General features: G+C 39.4%; 1 protein-coding gene across 1 annotated transcript in view; it reads left to right on the top strand.

The window, feature by feature from the left end:
• LOC122395020 (rap guanine nucleotide exchange factor 6-like) overlaps window positions 1-23,710 on the top strand; it is a 256,702-nt gene that overhangs the window by 22,345 nt on the left and 210,647 nt on the right. Inside the window, 1 exon segment of the mRNA XM_043392297.1 lies at window positions 17,794-18,242. Within this exon segment, the coding sequence (XP_043248232.1) occupies window positions 18,174-18,242 (69 nt within the window). The 5' untranslated portion in view covers window positions 17,794-18,173.

The raw sequence follows: 23,710 nt of genomic DNA, 5'->3' as shown, positions 1-23,710 counted from the left end.
AAAGTTTTCTCAGTCTTTAAGATTCATGAAATTTATAGAAAAGTGTGCTTATTATTTACGAATGAATTCTTTGGCAAAATATTATATAAACTAGTTCCGTTTTCAAGAACCTTTTAAAAACAATTTATCGCTTTTGAATTTATTCGAAGTCGACGATAATGTTTCGCGAGAGATCCTCCACGGCACGGACGCCCATGCCCTTTCTCGTCTTCCATTTTCACTGTTCGATCCATAGGCCAATAATTTATACGCCTAATGAAGTTCCTGTCGTTCGCTTCACGCTCTTGGGACTTTGCTCGAACGCTGACGCTCTTTTCTCTTTAAAATTCATCCGTAGTTCACTTGTCGCGATGCAGAAAAAACCGCAAACGATGAGCTGTTCGCATGGCTCGCACGATGATCGAGCTATAATTTATTCGAGCTACCTGGGACTTAGCTGCGGCGAGCTTCCTGTGTAACTCGTCAAATTACACGGAATAGGGCTCGCGACTTAACGACCGCGGAATTTAAAAAAGCATCGACGACGTCTACGATAAATTAATACACTTGCGAATAAAACAAACCCTCGTCGAACTAGGTTTATCGATTCTTTCGTCGACAATTTAGTCCGTGTACTTTGCAGGCTTCAACGCGTGGTTACTTTTCTGTGAAATTCTTCCTAGCCTTCGAGAATTCCTTTTTTGGTACAGATTCTATCGTGCTCGAAAGACACTGGAATAATAACTCCGAGCTATTATGTTGCTTCTCTCTTACCATCAAGCCATTACGAGTCAGATGCACCTGTTGCATTTTTTATGAAAGCACGACAGTAAAAAATTCCATCATCCAGAACTCTAAACGATTATCTTTCTAGTAATAGTTTTATCTATAGTTTGGCCCACTGTTGCACGTTTCTTACGAATAATTACGATCCAGGACTATGCAGTTGGTGAGTTATTAATTCGCCAGGAGGTCGCAGCGTCGGGACAAAAGGCGTTTTCGAGGAACGTCTGCAATCCCGGCGAGAGATTGCGCAAATTCCCAAGGTCGTTCTTTTTAGCAGAAATGAATTATGCGACCTCCTATGAGGGCCCCGGTGCCGGGACGGTTTCCCTCCGGGAATCGGCAGATGGTCAAACGGAAGCGACTTTTTACCTCGACACTTGGGTGCCGACTGATGCGTGAGTGTACAAAGGGTGTCCCATTTTTACGTTTGCCTCTCTCCTTCGTTCCGCCGGCGAACATTGTTCGAAGGTTTGGCATCGGATGCTTTGGAAGGGAACTGAACCTTGGGGAGGGTCGCCCGGAGGATGCATCGTGCGGCTACCATTTGCATAACGCGAACGTTCCACGGGCATTAACGGCCATCTTTGCCCAATTGATGCTTCCGCGAAAGACGTCGAATTTCGGTGTTGATCTGGAGAAAATTATGCTGCCAAATTGGCTACAATTAGGTCTTAATTTATCGAGGTATTCTACTGTAAACCTTTGAAAGATTCCTTTTTATTCTCGAGGTATTCTTTTTTTAAATACGAGTCAATTTATCCCTGTCATCTTTCGTGTTCTACTGTAAATCTGATAGAATCGATTTGGATCGATGTCCAAATTCGTTTCCTTCATTTTGTGTTGGGTAATTCTTTTTTTAAATACGAGTTAATTTAACCAGCCCCTGTACAATATCTTTTGCTATTAAGATTCTTAAAAACACGAGGTACACGTCTCCCAGAATTATCGTAACTCCATCCTTTGGAACGGTGTAAAGTCCATAGCATATTATGGCAGCAACGTTCGAAGGCGCAGTAATATTCGTGTGAACGATATTACAGCAGCGACTGGAGAACTCAATTACGTCAAAATTGCAAATACGATACTCCGGGTACGTATCGCGAACCAGTTGGGTGTACGAAACCGAAGGAAAATGGTCGCCGGAAGTTGCAGTGCGTCGGTATAAAATACGTAGCGTATGAAACGGTAGTAGCATGTTACGTTGCCGTAAAAATGATGGGAACTGCCGCAGATCGCACGAGTTTCGAACAGAAACGAAACGGTGGAAAGTAAATAGAGTGTACGGTGGTATATTTATGCTGTAATACACGTATCTTGTAGTTAGCGGAGGGAAAGAAATTTATTTTAGCTTGTAAAATTCCCTCGATCCGCTGTTTCAATACACTATGCGGTTCGTCACCCATTCTCTCATTGTAAACAATTTTGAAACACGTTGTAACTCCGAAGTGTCGGTCACCAGTGACCGTAATGGTGGTTAATGTGTTAGAAAAAGGCGGGTTTGATGTATTCAGGGGGTGAATACGATTTATCCAAGCCTCTTGTCCCGAGGTAAATTCTTTCCATGTGTACGCTGGGACCATTAGTATTGTTTTATGGGAATCGTACGATCATCAGCTCTGTGTAATGATAGACGGAGCACGAGTACAGTAATAGATTAACATTGCAATACACTCTTCTTCCGATTAACGGCTCAAAACCAAGTATAATCGTAGAATGCAACAAGTAAGCAACGCGTTATAATAGGTTTGCGTTCGATCCTGCAATCGTATGCAAAAACATTGCACGAAAATCGGTATCGAACGATTCACGATAAAGTGAAATTGTTTGGGTAAAATGCAGGCTACCCTATATGCGAGTACACACACGCACGCGTGCGTAGGCCACGTACGACGATAATAACACGATGAGAATTATCCCACGCATCGCGGTTAGGTATGGCAGAGAGTCGCCAGGCGTTTTCTAGTTCGAGACCCGTTTCCAACTCGATTTTCCTCCCTTTTTTTCCCTCTCCCTGTTCCCCACGGCGCGGAGCGTGCATCGCGGGGACGACTGATGCTCGCTGGCTACTAAGAAATAGTTATTACGGTAGGTTCGATGCCACGGGGAGGACTCAGAATATTCCCGCGTTTCCTTTTGATCGCCTTCGTGCGACCCGCGAGCAAACGCCAGCCTTCTTCTGACCGTTATTCGCGTCTACCACGGGATATGAATCTTCCGTCAAGCGAAAGTATCGGTACCGCGGGAAAACTTGTTTGCTTTACGTTTGATCGGATCACGCGTGTTTTCTTCTAATTCCACGGAACGAAACATGGCGGACTTAATGCCAGTGGCGTGCGCAAAACGCGTGTAGGAAGCTGTTCGAGCGATAAAAATATCGAAAAAAAATTGTAGAAACATCTATTCTCGTACATTTTATTTTTATTCCTCTTCAAAAGAAATTGATTTGAATTCTTGTGGTTGTTTTGGCAAGTTGCATTTGATATTACAATCATCTCAGAAACTATTAATAAGATGTTTTATAAAATTGTTGAATGAAACACGTCCTATCGAAAGGTAGTTTGTGAAATGTCTGAATCGAATATTCGCGCAAAGTAATTTTCCGTGAGAATCGTTCGATTCGGAGTTTGAGGAAAGTAGAAAAGTTTGGTTAGAAAGCTGGCAAAGTACGGCCCTGGCGTCGACTTTAAAGTGTACACGAAGTGCCGCTCTCCACGCGAACGAAGTACCTGTCGCAGGTGCCCTTCCGGCCCGGAGGACTCGACGCGGCACGAAGAGGAAAGGGAAAAAGGGAGTACGTTGGAGATCAGAGGGTCGCCACCCTTATTCACCCTTCACGCTCGCTCTCGAGGCGCTTTCCGTGGTTTTGATCCTCTGAATTCGCCAGCCGAAAACGTCCGCGAATAGCTGCGGGTTGTTTTAGTTTCTCAGAGTATTAAAAAATGTCTGACGAACGGCGGTGTCGCTCGTTTCGCGCCTGTAAATATTTTAAGTAGCTACCCCGGTTTGCGCCACTTTTTTTATACCGAATCGTGTCGAGACCTTGCGAAGGCCTTAATAAATTTCGAAGCTACGACGAGGTTTAAAAAAAAAATAACTACGGTCAGTTGCTCTAATATGGAATACTTTTTTTTTATGCACATGTTTCACTTTCTTGCAAAATTTCATATTGAGCCTGTTCAGGTACTCTATATTATTCGTATCATTGTTCCTTGAGTTTTTAGAAATATTAGGTTAATTTGATCATGTTTGAAGAAATAATCGAGCTGACACAAATCTGATGCACTTGCCTTATTATGTATAATATTAGGTCAAAGACTACCTTACAAAAAATCTTGAGGTGTTCCAAATTAGTTTCTTGAAAATTTTCTTAGTTTTCGGCCCAAAGCAATCGAGCAGTTTTCCAAACGCGAGGGAAAACCAAATAAGTGTTGCCTGAGTTACATTGTCCATTGTTGGAGAGTTTTCTTGGAGCAATTGCACACAGAAACCGGCAGCGAATTCACAGAGAATTATGGCAACGAGCTTTCGCCTGCCGGGATTACTGTAAATTTTCCCAACCGTGCGTCGATTATTGCGTTTTCCAGCCACGGAGCCCGCTTTTCCACGGCACGTACGCGCGCGAACGACGAATACAGGCCTTCCTTTCGGAGCGATCCGCGATCTAATTATAACGCGCCTAACGATTTTTGCCAGATCCATTTGTTTCGCCGGTCCGTGTTGCGTATATAAACTTTTTCGACGCAATTACCGCGATAACGTAATGCACGAGACAGAAATGAAGCACGCAATTGGGTTAGAACGAGCGTTTTATTCTGCTTTACGAGAACGTGCACGTTAGGTGCAAGTTTCAGATACAATTTGATAAACTTAATTGTCGGTGTGTCGGTTGCTTCGCTAATTTTTGGCACGGAATATTTATTTACGAACTGGTTACTACGGACGACGATGCTGAATTCTAGCAGGAAGAAAGTATCGCTCTAAAATTCTATCAATATTATTTAACCGGTGTTATGTTTTGGTAATTAAATAATTACCGAGTATGTTAATGAACATGTGTTCGTTTACTTAATTAATAGTATATAAATGGATTGCATCAAATCTAAGTATAATTAATGTAAGTTCAATACGTCGTATATGAATTAGTTTAAATATTGTTAGTTTTCGAAAAACATCGATGTTGATATTACCAAGAAATTTGAAAATTTTATATATAACATGCAAGGAATATTGTAAATTCAAATATGGTTGAAAAGGGAAAATATAGGAAGTAGAGATTATAAATAAAAACTGTCTACTGAAATTTAACGAATAAAACAAAATTTGTTCAACACACACCATTTATGAACTAATTTTTTCGACAAGTGGGCATTCATGTCGGCGCCTCATCTTTATGTATTTTCTAATTACATTCCATGCAAGTATAATTGTGAAATTACAACAAAGAAGTTGCGGTTACCGATATTGCTCGTTAAACGTCCGTAAGTTTTTTTTATCGTAACGACTAGCGAGCATCTAATTAACGTCGTTCCATCGTAATTCCAAAGAAGGTTGATTAAATATAATATACACAATCGTTTCTTCGGAATACATAATCGGCTGTAACTTTCACGTCGAAAGCAAAACAGTAACCCGGCAAGCTGATTCGACTGGTGATATTGCGTTCGAGGTACGAGATAAAATTCCGTTCGCTCCAAATCCTGTTCGATGTATTAAAACTTATAATTAGTTCGATATTCCGGGAGCAACCGAAGAAAGTTGAGATTGCGCCTGGAACTTATCGTTTGACACGCCTAAGCTCGATAAACAGTTTAGCAATCAGCGACTGATCAAAGAATCGTGTCGTACGCGGAATTTGTAATTAAAAAAACATGTTAGTTCGAAAAATTGAATGGTGGCTTTAAATTTTGAATATCTAAACAAGAATCTTCGAGGAAATTCGACTCACAAGGAACCATCGCGAATGGTCCGGCTTCGATTTTGATGAAACTTTGTACACTTATAAAGCAGCCAAAAATAATCGACACGTATTTTTTTTTAGCTGCGGTAACTCGAGTTTAAGGGGTGAAACCACCCCTTGAAGTTTTGGCTCGAAACGGCTATCTCGAAAACGGAAAGACATACAAAAAAATTGTTAATGGGCGAGGTTAATGGTTTCTTATGTACAATAACATGGTGTTAAAAAATTTAAAAAAATACAATTTGTTTATAACAAAAAAAAAATTTATTAACTTAATTTTTCATTTTATTGAAATTTTCATAATGATAAAAAATGACGAGCATTTTATTCCAAATCCATTGGTATGCGATTTTTTAAAATTGCCTCCTACAGTTTTGCAGATTTCGATGATTTACATCTTGCGCGCACATCCATTATGGTAGTAGCCGTTCTAACTTTGATTTTAATGAAGCACTGTAGGCTTGCACTACTTCTAGAGGACAAAATTGGGAAAAATACAAGAATACCAATTTGTTGATGGAGGCTTCGTTAAGAAATTATTAACGTTTAAAGTTCCGCCCGTACTGAATTTTTTTTCTCCGAAATGCCCAAGATTTCGGGGGAATGTGTAATGACCAAAAATGATTGTAATCGACCCCTGCAACCGAAAATAATTTTTTCAGAATGGTTTGAAATTTTTTAATTTTGTTGAAAAATTTCACACATTCTCGAATTTTTTTCTCAAAAGTGCGTAGGATTTCGGGGGTATATATATTGACCAAAAATGATTGAAATTGACTCCCGCAACTGAAAATAATTTTTTTCGAACGATTAGAAATTTTTTTTTTCGCTGAAAAATTTAGGCACCTACTGTCGATTTTTCTTAAAAATTCGTATTTCATTTTTAATAATTTTGTTTGACGCCCTACAAAAAAGTTGGCCAATACTTTTTTGTAGGTACCTATGAGCTCTACTTCAGAAAAAAGTTTCATTGAAATATATTCACTATTGTAGGAATTATGGCTGTTTGAAGATTGGACCATTTTTATGGGGTTTTTCTCATTTTGCGGGGTCAAGGATCAACTTTTTGCATATTTTTGCGATTTCTACGTATTCTTGATTAAAATACGCGTCGTTTGCATTTTTGAAAATTAAAATCCTTCAATCCGTTCAGAAGTTATGACATTTTAAAGATCCGCATGAAATTTTCGGACAACATTTCTGGCCATAAATTACATTTTCGATTAGGAATTTTTTTCTCGAAAGTGCGTAGGATTTCGTGGGTATATGTATTGACCAAAAATGATTGTAATTGGCCCCCGCAACCGAAAATAATTTTTTCCTGGAGGATTTGAAATTTTTTAATTTAATTTCTTAATAACTTTTTAACGAAGGCTCAATCAACAAATTGATATTCTTGATTTTCGTCTTATTTTGGCCTCTAGAATCTCCCATTAAAATTTTTCCCAAGGGTGGCCGAACTTTTCCAAATCCATTGGTATGTAATATTCTAAAATTGCTTCTTACAGTTTTGCAGATTTTGATGATTTACATCTTGCGCGCACATCCATTATGGTAGTAGCCGTTCTAACTTTGATTTAGTGCAAGCCTACAGTGCTTCATTGAAATCAAAGTTAGAACGGCTACTACCATAATGGATGTGCGCGCAAGATGTAAATCATCAAAATCTGCAAATCTGTAGGAGGCAATTTTAAAAAATCGCATACCAATGGATTTGGAATAAAATGCTCGTCATTTTTTGTCATTATGAAAATTTCAATAAAATGAAAAATTAAGTTAATAAATTTTTTTTTGTTATAAACAAATTGTATTTTTTAAATTTTTTAACACCATGTTATTGTACATAAGAAACCATCAACCTCGCCCATTAACAATTTTTTTGTATGTCTTTCCGTTTTCGAGATAGCCGTTTCGAGCCAAAACTTCAAGGGGTGGTTTCACCCCTTAAACTCGAGTTACCGCAGCTAAAAAAAAATACGTGTCGATTATTTTTGGCTGCTTTATAAGTGTACAAAGTTTCATCAAAATCGAAGCCGGACCGTTCGCGATGGTTCCTTGTCAGGAATGTGAAAGTAGAAGGTTTTTTCGTAGCTACAGCGATCCATAGATCGACGTTTCAGTCAACGGCAGTGTAGGTCTCTCCTAAAAATATTTCCACCTAAAAAATTTTTATTAAAACATTGTATCTAACTTCTTCGGGCGTATCCATCATATTGGATCTGTCATACGGAATTTGAAATTTTCCAGCGTGCGCAAAAATCCCGGAGCAACGAGTTTCACCGCGATATATTCGAGGGAAAAATTCGCGCGAAGGGTGGAAATTTTATCATCATAGATAACGGAGATATTTAGACGATCCACCGTGCACAGTTTTCGTCTAAAGTCGAAAACAGGCCATTCATTTATCTCCTTCGCGACGATACCGAAAACTGCCACCGAACGGACGCAGCATGCAAGGGGAATTTTGATTCAATGTCATTTTATTCGTAGGTTTCTGGGTCACCTATTTCACGCGTCAGCCACGACTACCCCTAGCTGCGGCGTCTCCAGCGATTCCGTTTATCGCGGGAGGTTCTCGTTCGCTCGCGGCGAGGGCGGGCAAAGTCGAATTAATAAAATGTTATAAAAAAAAGAAGGCGCGTAGATAAGTGGGAGGGACGAGCGGCACCGTTAATGAGGATGTACGCATATTATGGTGGCGTCGTAGGTCGCTCGTTGCGTTTCTAATCGCGGCGCGGTGCACGTTAGCAGCGTTAATGGCAACGGTAGCGTCGGCTTATTATGTTGACAGCGACGCGGACACGTGATAGTAGGCCAAGGATCTTTTCAGAGGTCGACCATTCGTAGCTGGACTATCAAAGACGTTCGATAGCCGCATTAGAGCGGGGCGGAGGCGATTAACACTCGAGGCGACCGTCCTAGAAATCTAGGATAATTCGCGTAACGGGATTCTTTCGTAATCGCGTTAGGGCAGGATCCGCGGAAAGAGGATCCTTCCCGTTCTCACGTGGCCAGAATTTAGGAAAGCTTGGGAAAAATTTTATCGGTTCGTACGTTGACACTTTAATTCTATAAAAGTTCAATTTTAACGGTAATTCGGTTAAGAAAAGTTCTGGAGGAAATATAGACGAGTAATCAGATCGAGATTTTTACGGGGTGATTTTAGGTTTAAAAATAAGTCGAAAAGGCTGTGTTTTCGAGGTAATTTAATTTGAAAGTTTTTGACACGTCTGATCATTAATCACTGTTTCTACTTCCGTGTCTGGACACTTTCAGTACCACCTTTGTTCTGTTTGGTAGTAATTTGTATGGATTTTTGATAACATCCATTTGTATGGAATAGAGTTTTTTAGTTTGTGGGATTATTTATAAAACATGAAAGGTACAGTGATACATAATTTGAGAATTGCACCTCCCTTGGGGGATTATGTCTCACCATGGGAAGGTTCGCTACTGTCGGTTGAAAGTTATCTCGTTTTGGTATTTCGCGTGGACAATGCTTCCTCTGAAGTTTTCGAATTATATAGACGCAATGGTCTCTGTGTAATGACGGAGAGTTTTTAATAAAAATGGTATTACTCCGTATGGTATTGTCTCTGCGTGAAACTCGTGTTACTGTCGGGAACGAGGATTATCTTAGATTAGGCGTTTCTCCGTGCGTTTCGTTTCAGATATATAAACGCAATCGCAACCACGATTATTTCGATAACATTGTTGCAAACGCGACATTGCACTTCATTTTTCCACATATTTATCGAGATTTGTTTTGAGAATGGCTTAAACTAATTCAAAAAATTAAAATATTCCAAATATTTAAAGGATCTATGTATATTTGAATATTTTATGGAACGTTTGATTCGATCTTGTTTTAAAAAGTATTTGCTCGCGATAATGTTTACGATCTCTAATGTTCCAGTCGGTGGAACCGTAATGATATTTGTAGAGTACACGAGTGCTTGGAATAAATCTGTAAAAACGAGAGAAAGGAGGAGACATTACCGTAGCAAACGTGTTTCGTTTCCATTACATTACACGACCACCATATCGCGGGGAAAACGTTATAAAACGCATCACGGTTTGCAACGATGCACGAAACGAGGGACGTATACACGTGTTGCGGTGTGTCGTACCACACAAACGGTTCTTTGTGACACCAAACACTGTCCGCAATATCGTTGACAGCATCTCTGGATTCAATCTAGATCGTTCGTTCGGCTCCCTACGGTACAGAAGTGGCGACAAACTGCTGACAAACACGAACTTGTCCCGTTTCGCACTGTCAATCATTATGAAACCCTATAAAGGAGCGGCGCGGCGACACATAATAAGCTTCGTTATCAATCTAATCCGAGAAATTACAAATTACGTTAGACCATTCAGAATTTCAGAAATCACGAACGTAGAACAAATTGAGAAATTTGAAATCGATCTAGAACATCTTATGAATTTATCTATCACGAAGTGAATTCGTGCAAAAAAAAAAGATTGAAAAAATAAATTCATGTTCAAACTTCCATCACGCATTCGTATCATAATTGTACACTGTATTACCACAGGAATGAATCACTGAAAATGTACGGAAATAAAAGGAAAAAGTAATTTTTTCAACGTGAAATAGTACGAGGATCTATTTGCAGAGAATGAATCGTGAATTTCCGCGTAATACGAATTTTACTGAAATAAAAACTAACCTTTGATGGAAACTGAAAAATACACGAAATATAGAGAGAATCCTCGTTCAATTTGAATTATTAAAATGTATGTATTATGCGAATTAATAAGGCTACCAGTGAAAGCAATGGTTTTGTAGAAAGTATATAACGTAAGAACAAAATTAAAAATAGCTTCGAGCGTTCTCTCAACGACTATTCTTATTAATACAAATACCAGAAATCGCTTCACTCGTAAAAGTCGTTTAATTTATTTGCTATTAAAACGTAACGAGTGAGTTGTAATTTTCTGCAACCATGTAACGAACCATCCAGCACGATTCTACATTCCCTGTCGAATTTATGGGCGACAATTAATCCCATGGAATTATAAATTATTTTTAACGTTTCACGTTTCGTACGTAAACGGCGAGGCATTCCGCGTCATTATGCTACGGCGGTAATAATTCATTGTTTGGATGCCGTTTCTTTTTTTTATTTCACGTTCAAGGGGCCATATCCATTCCCGTGACCGTCACGGTACGTTCATGTGTGCGTATTATAATTTGTAGATCATCAAAGTGATCAACGACGCGGTCACGTGATTCGGGTTACCTTAAACTCATTGAGAAATGATATGTGCTTTGCTTAGAAGTAAATTTAACTCTGTAAAACGAATTTACTTTGTTCTTACGGATCCTCCATTTTCGAGGTTTTCGGTCTCCATTCGTCAGGTCCGAGTTTTTGTTATTCGTCGACTAAATATGCATCTACAGCTCTAACGATTTTCGATTAAACGTTACAGTCACGTTTCACAAGCTCGCCATTACACATATGGTCACGTAAATTTGAATAATCGTAGGTTTATTTTGCACTATCGTATACCAGCCTGTATCCAATTGTTCGCGATACGTTGGAAATAATTTTAGATATTACCGAAAACGATCCACAAACACGCGCCTGAAACGTTCTACGTAAATATAGAATAAAATTACTGTTCCTGATGTTGCGATTTGTTGAGATTTGTTCGAATCTCGTTAGATTCGTATGGTCGTGACAGAAACTGCCTGACAGCAATTTGTTCCGTCCTCTATTAATATCCATCATTCCGCAGTTATTAAAACAATGATGCTCCGGCGACGAATTGTTAGCTGACAAATGCAAAGATGAACGAACGACGGTGGGTTCGCGTCGCCACCCACTGCAACGCACAGACGTTCAATGGAAAACATTTTCAACGAATCGCGAACCAAATTATATTTCGTTGTTTCGTCGTGTTTCTTTTTACGAAATTAATTGGCGAAACGTTTTCGTTAAACAATATATATCGCGTCGGTTCTTGACCCGCATTACCTCGATATCGATTCGTTCGATGGTATTAATATTAACGGGGATTATTTTAAACATATAATTGCGCATAATTTATGTAAATCGTCCATATTGTTACGATTAATATACATCAACGGCTATAGATGATTCACGGTACGATAAAATTCGACATCGAGTTAACTGGAACGGAGAATCTCGTTAAACGGGGCAAAAGAATCTCTAACAGAAAGAGCCAAATATACGTAACATCTCTCTTATCGTGTCCACGATGTCAAATGTTATCGATGTGTCCCGGAAAATTGCTTCGAGATTATCGAATGTCGCGAAAAGTATCTTGTTTAGTTTTCTTTGGAAACTAGGCTCGATCCAACTGCAACTGACGTACACGTTTCGTCTTATTTAACTACGAAAGAAACCCTGTTATATAAAGTCATTTCTCTACCATTGTCATCGTCGAAAGTAGCCTGTAGAATGTTTTTATCGCAGTCAGTGCGGATCAAATATAATCTGACCCAATTTTAGAAGTTTTAAATTATAACGAAATGCTATAAACGTCCAAGCAACGACGATAGCAATCGATAAAAGAGCTCTAGAGCACCACGTTCGGAGTAATAGACTTTCTCTTATGTCCTCTAAATTGATAAATATTTCCAGAATTCACAGTGTACCGTAGAAAATCAGCGCAGTATTGTCTTTTCGTATACAAACGGTAACGAATGGGAAATGTGTGTTTATTCAAATTGATACGCGCCCTGGACTCCCACAGGTGTGCAGCCAATTGGATCCACATGGCGGTCACCGTGCAGGGTTGAACGTTGCTCGAAATAAATTCTTATTAGACTCGTTCGAACGAAGATTCATTGCTAGAATTTTTCTCGAATAAACTTCTCGATATATGGGATTCGTTAATCGTTTTATCCTTTATTGGAATTAAAATAAATCTTTTAATACGTTTTCTGGGGGAACGACCAACGATCTAGACACGTAGAGCCGTCCCTGGAGAACGTGACCATTAGTTGCTTCACACCCTGGACGATCCAAAAAGGGAATGCTTGAGTAGACAGTAGGAGTCGTTAGATTACACCTGTACTCATCGCGCGACAGTAACGCGGAGGACGAGAATGAAATATACACCTGTCCGCGATTATTTTCATTCCTGGAAGGTCAGCGATTCCGTGCACGCGATTATGCAAGTTGATGCACTCGATATCGGAGCTCCATTCCTAGCGAGCATCTTTGGAAACCGCCCTTATTATGCCGGAGATATTTTTACCGGTGACTCGTTTAACGCGCGTCGTTAAAGACACCGAACGCCGGACCAACGCAAAGGGAACGCGAGGAATCGACATCGTAACATTTTTGGCTCGTAGTTTGTTTGTTTAGTCTGTGAAAGAAATTTACAGCATCCTATACTCGATGCAGTTTCCATTCCCATCGCGGTCTAATAGATATCCGCTGACGAGTTCCGGTAGCATAATAGTCGTTCGCGAGTTTCCGTGTTTGTTGGTTCGCGCGAGTTTAGGCTTGTAACCGGAGAATTTCGACGAAGACGTATTTAAGCTCGCGACAGCAACAGCGTGCAACTGCCACTCAACGATCTTAGGATAATTGCTAAGTTAAAACTGTCTCTTTTAATTTATCGTTGCGTAACGCAATTGTTAACGCGCTTCGGAGCAAATTATTCTGTGATTTTCCAACGCCAGCGATTCTATGTTTCGTGAGAACGACCGAACTTTGCAGGGGATTCTATTAGCGGAGTAACAGACCGCTGGAACGATTTTCGTGGACGAAAAGAAATTTAACTTCTTTCATCTGGACGAAATAAACGAAATACAGAGCTCGACGTAAGAAACTCACGACTGATGGTTAGATACGCTGAAGAAATTGCTCGATAAAAGTTGAATAAAATTTTTAGTTATTTGGTGGTCAGGTATCGTAACTTCCAACTGAAATTTTTGAAAAACTAACTGGATATTTGGGGAAGTTTTCTTGTTAGTGTTTCGTCGAGAGGAGCGTCTCGAGAGCTTCAGTTTCCCATTTTCGCAGCCAAAATCGTTTCCAGTTCTATTCCTAGTTCGAACAGAGAATTAAATCGTGCAATCGATGAAAAGGAGACGATCGCAGGAAACGTCGCGCAGAAGGAGAAGCAGCTCGGAGAGGAACGGGCTACGTCGGCCTCCGCGGATCGTTTCTGTTTGGTTTCCCGTTGCTCGTTTTATTCTTTCCTCTGCTTCTTCATCTTCTCGTAGTCCGGCACGGCTCTTTCTTCCTTTCAAAAAGAAACTTGCTGAGCCGGCGTCTCGTTCACAACTCGTCCGCGAGCCGTATATGCGCTACGGCTCGCGTGAAATGGAATGTCAAGAAAGAAAACGCGTGTGCTGTGAAAAAAACGGCCGCGGGATCGACCGTGGTGGCTCGTATCGGTTACCGATGCGCCCCGGATGATCGCTGCGAGTGCATACCTTTATGGAAAACGTATGGAAAAGTGGAACTTGGCGGAGGATTTTTTTTTCTAACGAGATTGACCCTAAAATGTAGAGCAAGATGAATTGAAACGGATCACGGTCGGCCATTTTAGCGTTAAATTGTAGATCTTTATATATCTTTGGCCTAGATATAGATGCTTCTTCAATTATGTTAGAATCGAAGTAACTTATTGATCTCCAAGTTAAATTCCGAAGATGAGAGAATGCCATTTCTGTTCTGTTCGTGGCAATGCACTTATTTTCCTAGTTTAGGAGATATTTTACTATCGAGTGGATTGCATGAGCGCTCCGACACGCTCCATGAAAACCGTTATGTCTTGACTAGTATTTTAAATTTCACTTTAATATTCCTAGAAAGTATTTTTAGAACGAACTTGGGAATAATGTTAAAGAATTTCTGCATTCGATCATCGATGAGAAGCTTGATCAAGTGTACAAAATAATATGAAAAAATAAGATTCTTAAGGATTGGGGAAAGCAAACGATTAGAATAGGTAATCGAAGGGACAGTGAAGAGAAATTGACGTTTTCGACGAGAAAAGGTTAATCACTCATGGATGATGTCTCGAAGGTTGGCACAAAAGTTGGACAGACAGCACGTCGGAGATTAAAAGCGTCTCACCGAAAAACCATTGTTAGCAAAGTCGGTTCCGGCACAGCTTATTATCGGCCTCTGCTTTTTATCTCCGTTTTCTGCAACGATAGAAACGGCAGCTCCGCAGGCCTGTATCATAAACGCGATTCACCGTTTTAGATCCCACAAAATTGCGTCGCGCTGATACGATCTCCGTGGCTGGGAAAGATTGATGCTACCCCATCGACTTCGCCGGCAAAATTTCGCGGTCTACTAGCTTCCTTATTGAACCCAGAAATTACGACCTAATGACTGACGTATTGTTGATCAAATAACCGATAAACAGATATCGATATCTCGATGAAACAATTATTTTTTCAACGTCTTCTTGCTCCAGCCTTCTTACTCTCTTTCAGTCTGCTTGATCTGAAATTATTCCTATCGATTTCAGGGTTCAAAAATAAGTCATCCTGAAGAATGAAAAATTTCTTCTGTACTTTGTGGTACATATTGACTTCCGTTTCCAGAAAAGCTATAACTAGAGTCATATTTTCTTCTTAACAGTTCTATTGTTCTGCAATCATATAATGTTTGGAATTTTGAAATTACTCGGAAAAGATTTCAGTATTTACATCAGAGTCGAAGATAACGAAAAAACGAGGTCCAGAAGAAGCTTAAACTCGTTTTGCGATTCGATCGATCATTATTTCCGACCCGCGGAGCTTCCTTTTTGCGCCCTTCGATGGAAATGGAATATCTCTAATTGTGGAAAGAATTGTTGGCTCTCCTAAAATAATATCCTGGTAATGTCAAGTACAGATATACTCAAGGTAATCGCAATCATACAATCGATTCTACGAAAATAGCGACTGCTTGAATGATTTAGGAATAACAATAATTCTTAAAGGTTTTAATAGATTTTCCTAGACCGCGTATTTAAATTTACATCAAATTGCTGTATTGGATTCTACTAATATTAATATCTATCCTACTATTTCAGAAAAAAAAAACTGAACAATTTCTTGTATATTTAACTTATAATAATATAAATCACACTCTCAGGTTTTGTTTTGCTTCTTCAAAGAACAACTTATTATGTCTCACAAGATAGTTACTTTGCCCCTTAATTTTTGTCCACGAAGATATAAAACACGTACGAATTGCTATTCGAATGCACATTGAATTAAGGGGGGAGTCTCATGTGAATGATAGAAAATTGAACCATTTTTCTTAATTCTTTTTAAGGAAATGATACATCTGACGTTATGATTCATTTTTGCAATTTACTTAGCTATCCTTTGGGAATACAAGATAATTTTTTTATTAATTTTTATTAACTTTTAATCTTGTTATCACGTCCGCAGTAAACACGTGTTTAAACACTGGCGTAGGTGATTGCAGCTCTCAAGGTTGACCAAATCAAAAAAATTATGTTGCAAATTGACAAAATGGTGAAAGCTTGAAGTAAAAATTGCAAAATTTCGTCGTCTCTTTTGCAACTTTTTAATAAAAAATATATGATAAACTCATTATAACAATTTGATTTTGGTATAGTTTTTGAGATTTTATCTACGCCATTTAAGAAAGTAAAACGCATTTAAAGTCTGCAAGATCATACTCATCGATCTCAGTTCCATATAGAATTCCTTTCAGAAAAAATTTCTACTTTTAATAACAGCAGATGTCTCTTGACCCTAGCGTGAACCTTTCGAAACGGTCTCTCAAAATTTAACAGTACATTCTTAAATATACTTTCAAAAAATGAAGCAAAAAATTGATATTTTTGAGGTCTCACATGAGACTCCCCCCTTTAAGAAAGAGGCTGTTTAAAAATTCTAGAAAAATCGGTAACTCCTTTATGGAAGATTCGAGCGTGTCCATCGTTCATCTCGTTCGCCCAGCCCATTGTTTGGCAATTGATAAACGTCGGGGATCGTTGTATCGTGGGTGTCGAATCGCGATATCCACGGATTCGTCTCGTTCCCGTTGGATGAAACGCCTCTGGTCCGTTTCATGGTTGGTCGATCGGGTGGCAAGGAGCACCGGTACGACCTCGACTCGCTCCTTCCAAGGTAGTTAGGTATGTGGCTCGCGTGACGTTACATATCCAAGGTCGGAGAATGAACCAAGAAATCGGACGGCTCCTTCCTCCGGAACATTTGTTTTCATCTCGTTTCGAGCGGCGCCTCCTGTTCCCGATTTAAGCTGCCCGGCTACGTGATCGGATCGCGAAAGGTCGACGAGCCTATTTCCAGTTCGCTCGCTATCATTTCCCCGCATCTATCCGCAGGTGCAGCACGCCTTAACGAGCGACTTCCGTCGCGCTTATAATTCATCCTGCGTGTTTCGCGATTCATTCATAATTCGTAACGGTACTTTTTCTTTACGTTGCCCCGGCACAACGATGCCTTGCGCAATCCCGGAGCATTCTGCTTCGGAGAAAGCCTCTCCCAATCCGGAGGATCGCTCGGGGTTCCAAGCTCGGTGAACTGCCTCGAAGGCAGGGTAAATCGTTGAATCGAAAATTGGAAACAGCGGCAGACAACAAATTTTCAATCTAGAACGTTGGTCTTCGTTTAATTGAATCGAATTGTTGTTTGGTTTATCTTTGATGCAATGCAACGGGTTGCAGCGTACGAACAAGCGTCTCGGTTGCTTGGAACTTTGGGATCGCGTTACTCTACGGCTCCAACCGCTAATAAATGTTTCAGATGATTTTGGCATACTGCTAGAATTTAATCCTCTTAGATTAATTTATGTGTAGTACAAAGTTTGCTTGTGCATATTCCGCGCGAACGTGAGTTGGTTAAGTTAGCCACAAGAGGATTTGGTAAACTAAAGATAGATTTCGCGTCACCGCTTACTAGAGGAAGATAGTGCAACCAAATACTTCTGATCTTCGCGAGAGGGGAACGCGAGAAAACTGATATTTTAAGTAAACGTTTCGATCTTTGATATACAAGTGATTGAACAACACAAGGAGATGAATATAACGAATGATCGATTCTTAATATTTTTTCCTTCTTTCCACAGAGCCTGGCAGACGGCGAAGCGAAGAAAAGCGCATCGCCATGGAAATGGGGAAACGCATAATGCAGTTTCTGGCGAGGTGTCCTTTGCCAGTCCGCGCGTGAACGGGGATCGCGTTCTTCTCTGCCTTTCGTTGGATCCTCGATCGAAAGGAGACGAAAGGATCGTTTGGAATCGAAAATGAAACGTTCAGGGAATCCTGACGAGAATCCAGCGAGACGTTCGGCACTTTGAGTGGTCGGAAGGAATACGCACGGCCTTTAAGAAGGCCGGTTAATCGAAAGTCGCGACCATTTGGCGGAGATGTCCAGAAAGAAGTCCTTTATCGGGATACGGGACCACGCAGGAAAAAGGATCGCAGAGTAGTCCACAGGCAGGCTACTATGACTGACTATTTGGATCCGCATTTCGTCAGGGCTCTCTGCCGCGATCCAGAACGACGTACGCTTCAAGTGAGTGCAATTTCAAAACTCTTAAATGTATTATAAAATGAGATAATATTGCTCTATATCGTGAATGATATATATTTCAGTTTAATAAATCCGGGTTTCAATTTTAAATTAAATTCCTCCGCTTTATTAAATCGTTTTGTAAATTGTATTTATCTTGTAAATCATTAAATCGTTTTAAGCGGTATTTATATTACGTGTTTAATTGGTCGTATGTTAATTTCTTTTTGTTCTTGCGTGTATTCAAGATTTCTCAGATTTTATCGAGCAACGACAGGAAACAGTAACAGTTACTTATTGATTAGAACGTATAATGTTCGTTTTCGAATACTCTAAACAAAAGTAAAATTATGATTTACGTTGAATAGAAACACCTTGCTGATCGTTCAGAGTTTGAGAAAAAAGATTGTTTCCGCGTAATGAGACGCGGAAGATACCGTGGGTAATAAAATCTCGTGTTTACAATAATGGTCCGCGGTTACATCTTTATGTAAAACTTTCTAGCGTCTTTTCTTTATTTAATGTATTTCTATAAATATAATTTACGATGTTTCTTTCGTTCATAGTATTTGAAAATAGCTACTTACGTTTCGTTTAAAAACCTTCCACGTTGTTCGAGTTAGTTAATCTTATTTACCAGCCGTCCATCTTTATTTTCGAACGAAAGATAGGACAGCCGCATAAAGGCACGCGGTTATTAATGTTCGCGATCCTGCGACCAGGAATATTTCAGAATTACGTAGTTTCTTTGTTATTTCCATAATTCGCGATTTTAAACGAGATTCCGTACGCACGAAGGCGCATTCGTGACTGCGTTTACAGTGGTACGAAAGGTTAAAGGGCACCGTCAATATCCCCGAGCAGAGCTGCTTGAACTTTCGAAACGAATAATCCGCAGTTTCTTATCTCCGCATAATCATGTCAGATTCCTGCAAGCGACATCCAGGAATTTCTATCGGTAAGAGATCGTTGTTTCTTCCGCGGTTGTGTCGATCGCGAGATCCTCCGCGCGTTTTTAAACAGCAATTAGACGAGCGCTGGTTAAAAGGAACCAGAAACTTTCGGCGAAGTTAACGCGATAAGACGGACCTGACTTCGCCATGGCAATCGCGATCGAAGAAATCTTTTCCGAAAACAGTCCATCGAAAGTCGAACGCTTTCTCTTTAAATGTTAACAGGCTTTCGAGGTGGATCTAATAATCGAGTTTCAGTTCGTTGCAAACTTATTTTTGCCTTCCAAGCTTTAAGTTCTTCGGCTTGCTGCTTAACAAACGAACGACGGGAATTCGTTAATTTTATAACAGCGAACTTTAGGCGGAAGTTTCGCGACTATACAATATATTGAGTCGACAGATGCTGCGAGAACTTTCAACAATTTCCAACGCTCCGTTAAAATTAGGCCTTGGGACTTTTGGTTATTAAAATATTCAGCAAATATAATTTCAGTATTTTGTTGATTATTCCTATTTAAATTGATCTTTTTCGAATTTCATTGTTAAAAAGCAATTTGTTAATTTTTTCATGGGAGAAAGAATAGATCGAATCACGGAGTTTCTAATGCAGTGATATTTTAGTAATCCCAGCTCTAATTAAAACATTCGAGGGTCCTTTGCGTTCCTTGCTCGATGTGGTTATGGAAAAATAGTTTGCAAGTATTGGAAACGGATCGAGCAACTCCTAACGAAGGATAACGAGTTTTCGTCGATAAAAGATGCGCGTTAAACGGCGCGTTGATGTTCGACATTACACGGTAAAACAATTTCAACGTGCCCAGCGAGACGCGAATCTCGTTGTTTTGTTGTTTTAAAAATAGATGATCATTCTCCTGTATCGAGGGGCTCGTTTCACTTTTAACTGCCTTTGTCCTGCTTTGTTTCATCAGGACTCGTACTAACTACCAATCGTATGTTCCTAATTTGAACGTCGAACGGTTGATTGCGATCGGAAAAACTACCTTGCTTTGTTCTATCGCGATGTCCCTTTTTCCGCGGACCTGTCTGCCAACGCGATGGAACAATTCTCGCAATGAAATGTTCTGTCGCGGGTGCTGCAACAACGTGGAAAAAAAAAAAAATATTCCACGCGCAAACACGACCTGATATTCCCAGAGAAGTAATGCAATTCTGGAACAATAATTTCTCGGTACTTCTGCAAGGTTCGTGCATCATTATATAATTATTGAAATGCTGTTTGCGTGTTACTTTTAAAAAGAACGTGTTTCAAACGATCCACGTTACTAATATAAACATCAGAATATTTCATGAGTCTTCAAATATTTTTATCGAAGTAAATTGTATTCCATAGTGGTCATCTTCTTGTACGATTTATTCCAGTGTCCGAATTAATTTAACATTACGTTTTAGAAAATATTTGCCACGTACTAATGTAAATATCAAGCAATTTCACGAGTCTTCAAGTATTTTTATCGAAATAATTCTTCGTTATTTCCTGAATTTCGTGAATTAAATCAATCCAGTCAATATTCATTTCCCAATTACCTTTCCTTGCCTGTTATTTTTGACTCGTAAATAAATTGTAACGTCTGAAACGTTCTTTCGTCAGACGAAAAAAATTTTAATCGTGCGTGCTCGCAGCCTATTTGATTGGTTAAAAATAATTCTATTTAATTATTTGTGATCGAAATTGTTAATTTTCGTTTCGCTGCGCGACGAGGAGCGTGTTCGTCGTAATCGATAGGCCAATTAAGGTAGATCCCGAAGCTATAAATTTCCATGAAAAGCAGTCGCCATTCGAGATCGCGGTAGCTCGCGGAAAGTGGCGCGGTTGCGCTCTTTCATTCGTTATTTTCATACTAATTTGCAATTAGTCGAATCGCGGAGACGGATGCGGAGGCGCGCGTGCATCGACGCCCGAAACGCGTTTCTAAATGCGAGGCAGACATCGAAGTTCGGAGGAAAACGGTCGCAATTTCATTGCTTCGAAGTACAATGAAAGTCTCAGATATTGTACGAGAATATCGATCCCGCGGACCGTAGCCCGGTGGCAGTTTTAAACAAATAATGGCGTTTGTACCGACGTCCTCGATCGGCGAATATAATTGACAGGCTTTTTTTCTTTTTGTTCGATTCCTTTTCAATCGCGGGACGCCGGAACGAGCCGCTGAAAAGTCTTTGAAATTTCATTCAAGTGGAAGCGATCGACGCGAAAAATTCGCGCTTCTCGCGTCCCATCGGTGTTCCAATACATTTCGGTCTCGAAATCGACGAGCCTTTGTGCCTAATTTCTAATTCTTCGGAGTCTCATTTTACGGAGATCAGTTTTGTGATTTTTTTTTGTGGGCTATTAAAGAGCGATTAATTCCGTGTTTCGTAGATACATTTATTATATATTTAGCTATATTTACGAATTTTTGCAGCGCATAATATCTATTGATTACGCTGTTTTTGTTGATCATTAAATAACAGTTTTTACGAACGGCGCCCGACTGCGTATGTGATATCTTGCGAACAAGTTATCCGAAATGCAAAAACCAACAATATTCTTAATGTAGATGAGTGTGGTTATAGCATGAATTAGGATCTTTTCAAAAAAACAAAAAATGACAAAATGACAGCTATTTTACCAAAACATTCTGAATATTTTCATACATTCGGTGGCTGTTTTTTTAATAAAAGAGAAAGTATTGCATATATCGCAATTATCCTAGTTCATGCTATAGGGAGATCAGTTCTAAAGATACTGTGTAAATTTCATGTTGATATCTTGAATAGTTTTTTCGTTATCACAAACGCAGTGCCGAAAAATATAGTTTCGAGAAAAACAGCGCGCGGTACATTTCAGCAGGCTATAACTTCGTTAGTTTTTCAAATTTCAATTTAATATTTGGTTGATATATTTTCGAGACTATATACTAAAAGAAAACACAAAAAAAAAATTCGATTTTTTAAATCTCACAAGGTAGAAAGGCCCCTTGAGGAAGATTCAAATTTTGGGCGGCTTTGATATGATCAGATCTAGTTCTTCTTAATAGATATCGACAATTAGGTTTAACACTAGATTTACGGAAGCCGTCAATTTATTTAAAATTGCAGAACGCGTAAATATTATTTTTTAACAACTTCTGTTGAATTTGATTGATGCAATGGCATGAATACATATTCTAATTAAAAGAAAAATCGTATTGTAAGGTAATCGTCATGAAAGGTATCAATAAATATACGTGCGATCAATGCCCGTAAATCTAGTGTTAATTATCTATCATGTGTCGACACTGTAGAAATTATTATTTTGTTTGCAAATATATAAATAAAAATGTGAGTTTGATAGAAATGAATTTCTTAATTTCTGATTATACGCTGCATAATATTCAAGAGTAAATTGGACTCCGTAATGAATACCGTTCTGTATTTATATTTTAAATACAGCACAAAAGAATACAGCAGTGAATGCACTTTCTCATCTCATATATCCTGTGGTCGAGCAATCGATACCGAGAGGCTATCCAAACGAGGAGAAAAAACTGTAATAATTTACCCTCGAATATGCACAGTTTCGCGTCTTTATTTTTCACAAATTCGTAAATCAATAAGATCATCCGCCAGTTATTCGACGACCTTCTTTTCTTTCCTTCATTCTGATAGGAATATCTATTATTCAATATACAATTTTTAAAACAAAGAATCACATTTTCCTTCTATTAATTTTTCATTTCGAGTTCATTTAATTTAATTTAATTTCTACGCACACGGTGAATTCCCCAGCGACCAGTACAATAATTCATTCTGTTTTCACTGATTGTCCATTTTGTTTATCCCGTAGTATAAACATCAACAAAATGCACGAATTCAACGGCGAAATAACAAAGAATTAGAAAGCGTCAGAACGGTCATGAATATTCTATGAAACCGTGTGTATCAGTGATTAATCGAACGAATGCATTCCAGTTTTATTAGTTGAACAGTCCACTAGGCTCGCGCGCACGTGTTTATCCGGAATGTTTTCTCCGGTTGTAAATTCATGAGCGACGTGTACGTTAGGTGGTTTGTCGAGAGTAGGTTTATTTACGTCTGCATGCGTGCATGCTCGCGCTTGTGCTGAATTTTGAATAATATACGGGTCACTTGCCCTTTCGTCGAGTTTCTCGTAAAATTTCTAGGCGCATGTCGTTTCAAGGATCGTTTCAATTTCGCACGATCCCCGTTACAACGATATTCCAAATGTGCATTCCGCTTCGCGTACTTGTTTCCCACCGTAGATATCCTCGATCTTGTATCGCGTTCCCTTGATTTATATCGCTTCCAAGTACGACACGGGGACGAATTAACCGTGTTACAGGGGGGGGGGAGTGATCGTAATTAGGTGTCATAATCCATTTTTACTTATTTTAGCCTCCCGGCGGAGGTAACGGGAGAAACGCGTTCGATCAATTTCACAGAAAGAGGTGTAAAAAATGTACGCCCAGTCGTAGCAATTTCGATCCATCTTCGCGCCGCAAAGTGCATCGTTCCGTA

Source organism: Colletes gigas, unplaced genomic scaffold (assembly GCF_013123115.1).
Source record: "Colletes gigas isolate AHSC1104 unplaced genomic scaffold, ASM1312311v1 Colletes_gigas_Sc00001, whole genome shotgun sequence".
Lineage (NCBI taxonomy): Eukaryota > Metazoa > Arthropoda > Insecta > Hymenoptera > Colletidae > Colletes > Colletes gigas.
Note: the sequence above shows the minus strand (reverse complement) of the source record. Positions and strands in the feature narration are given on the sequence as shown.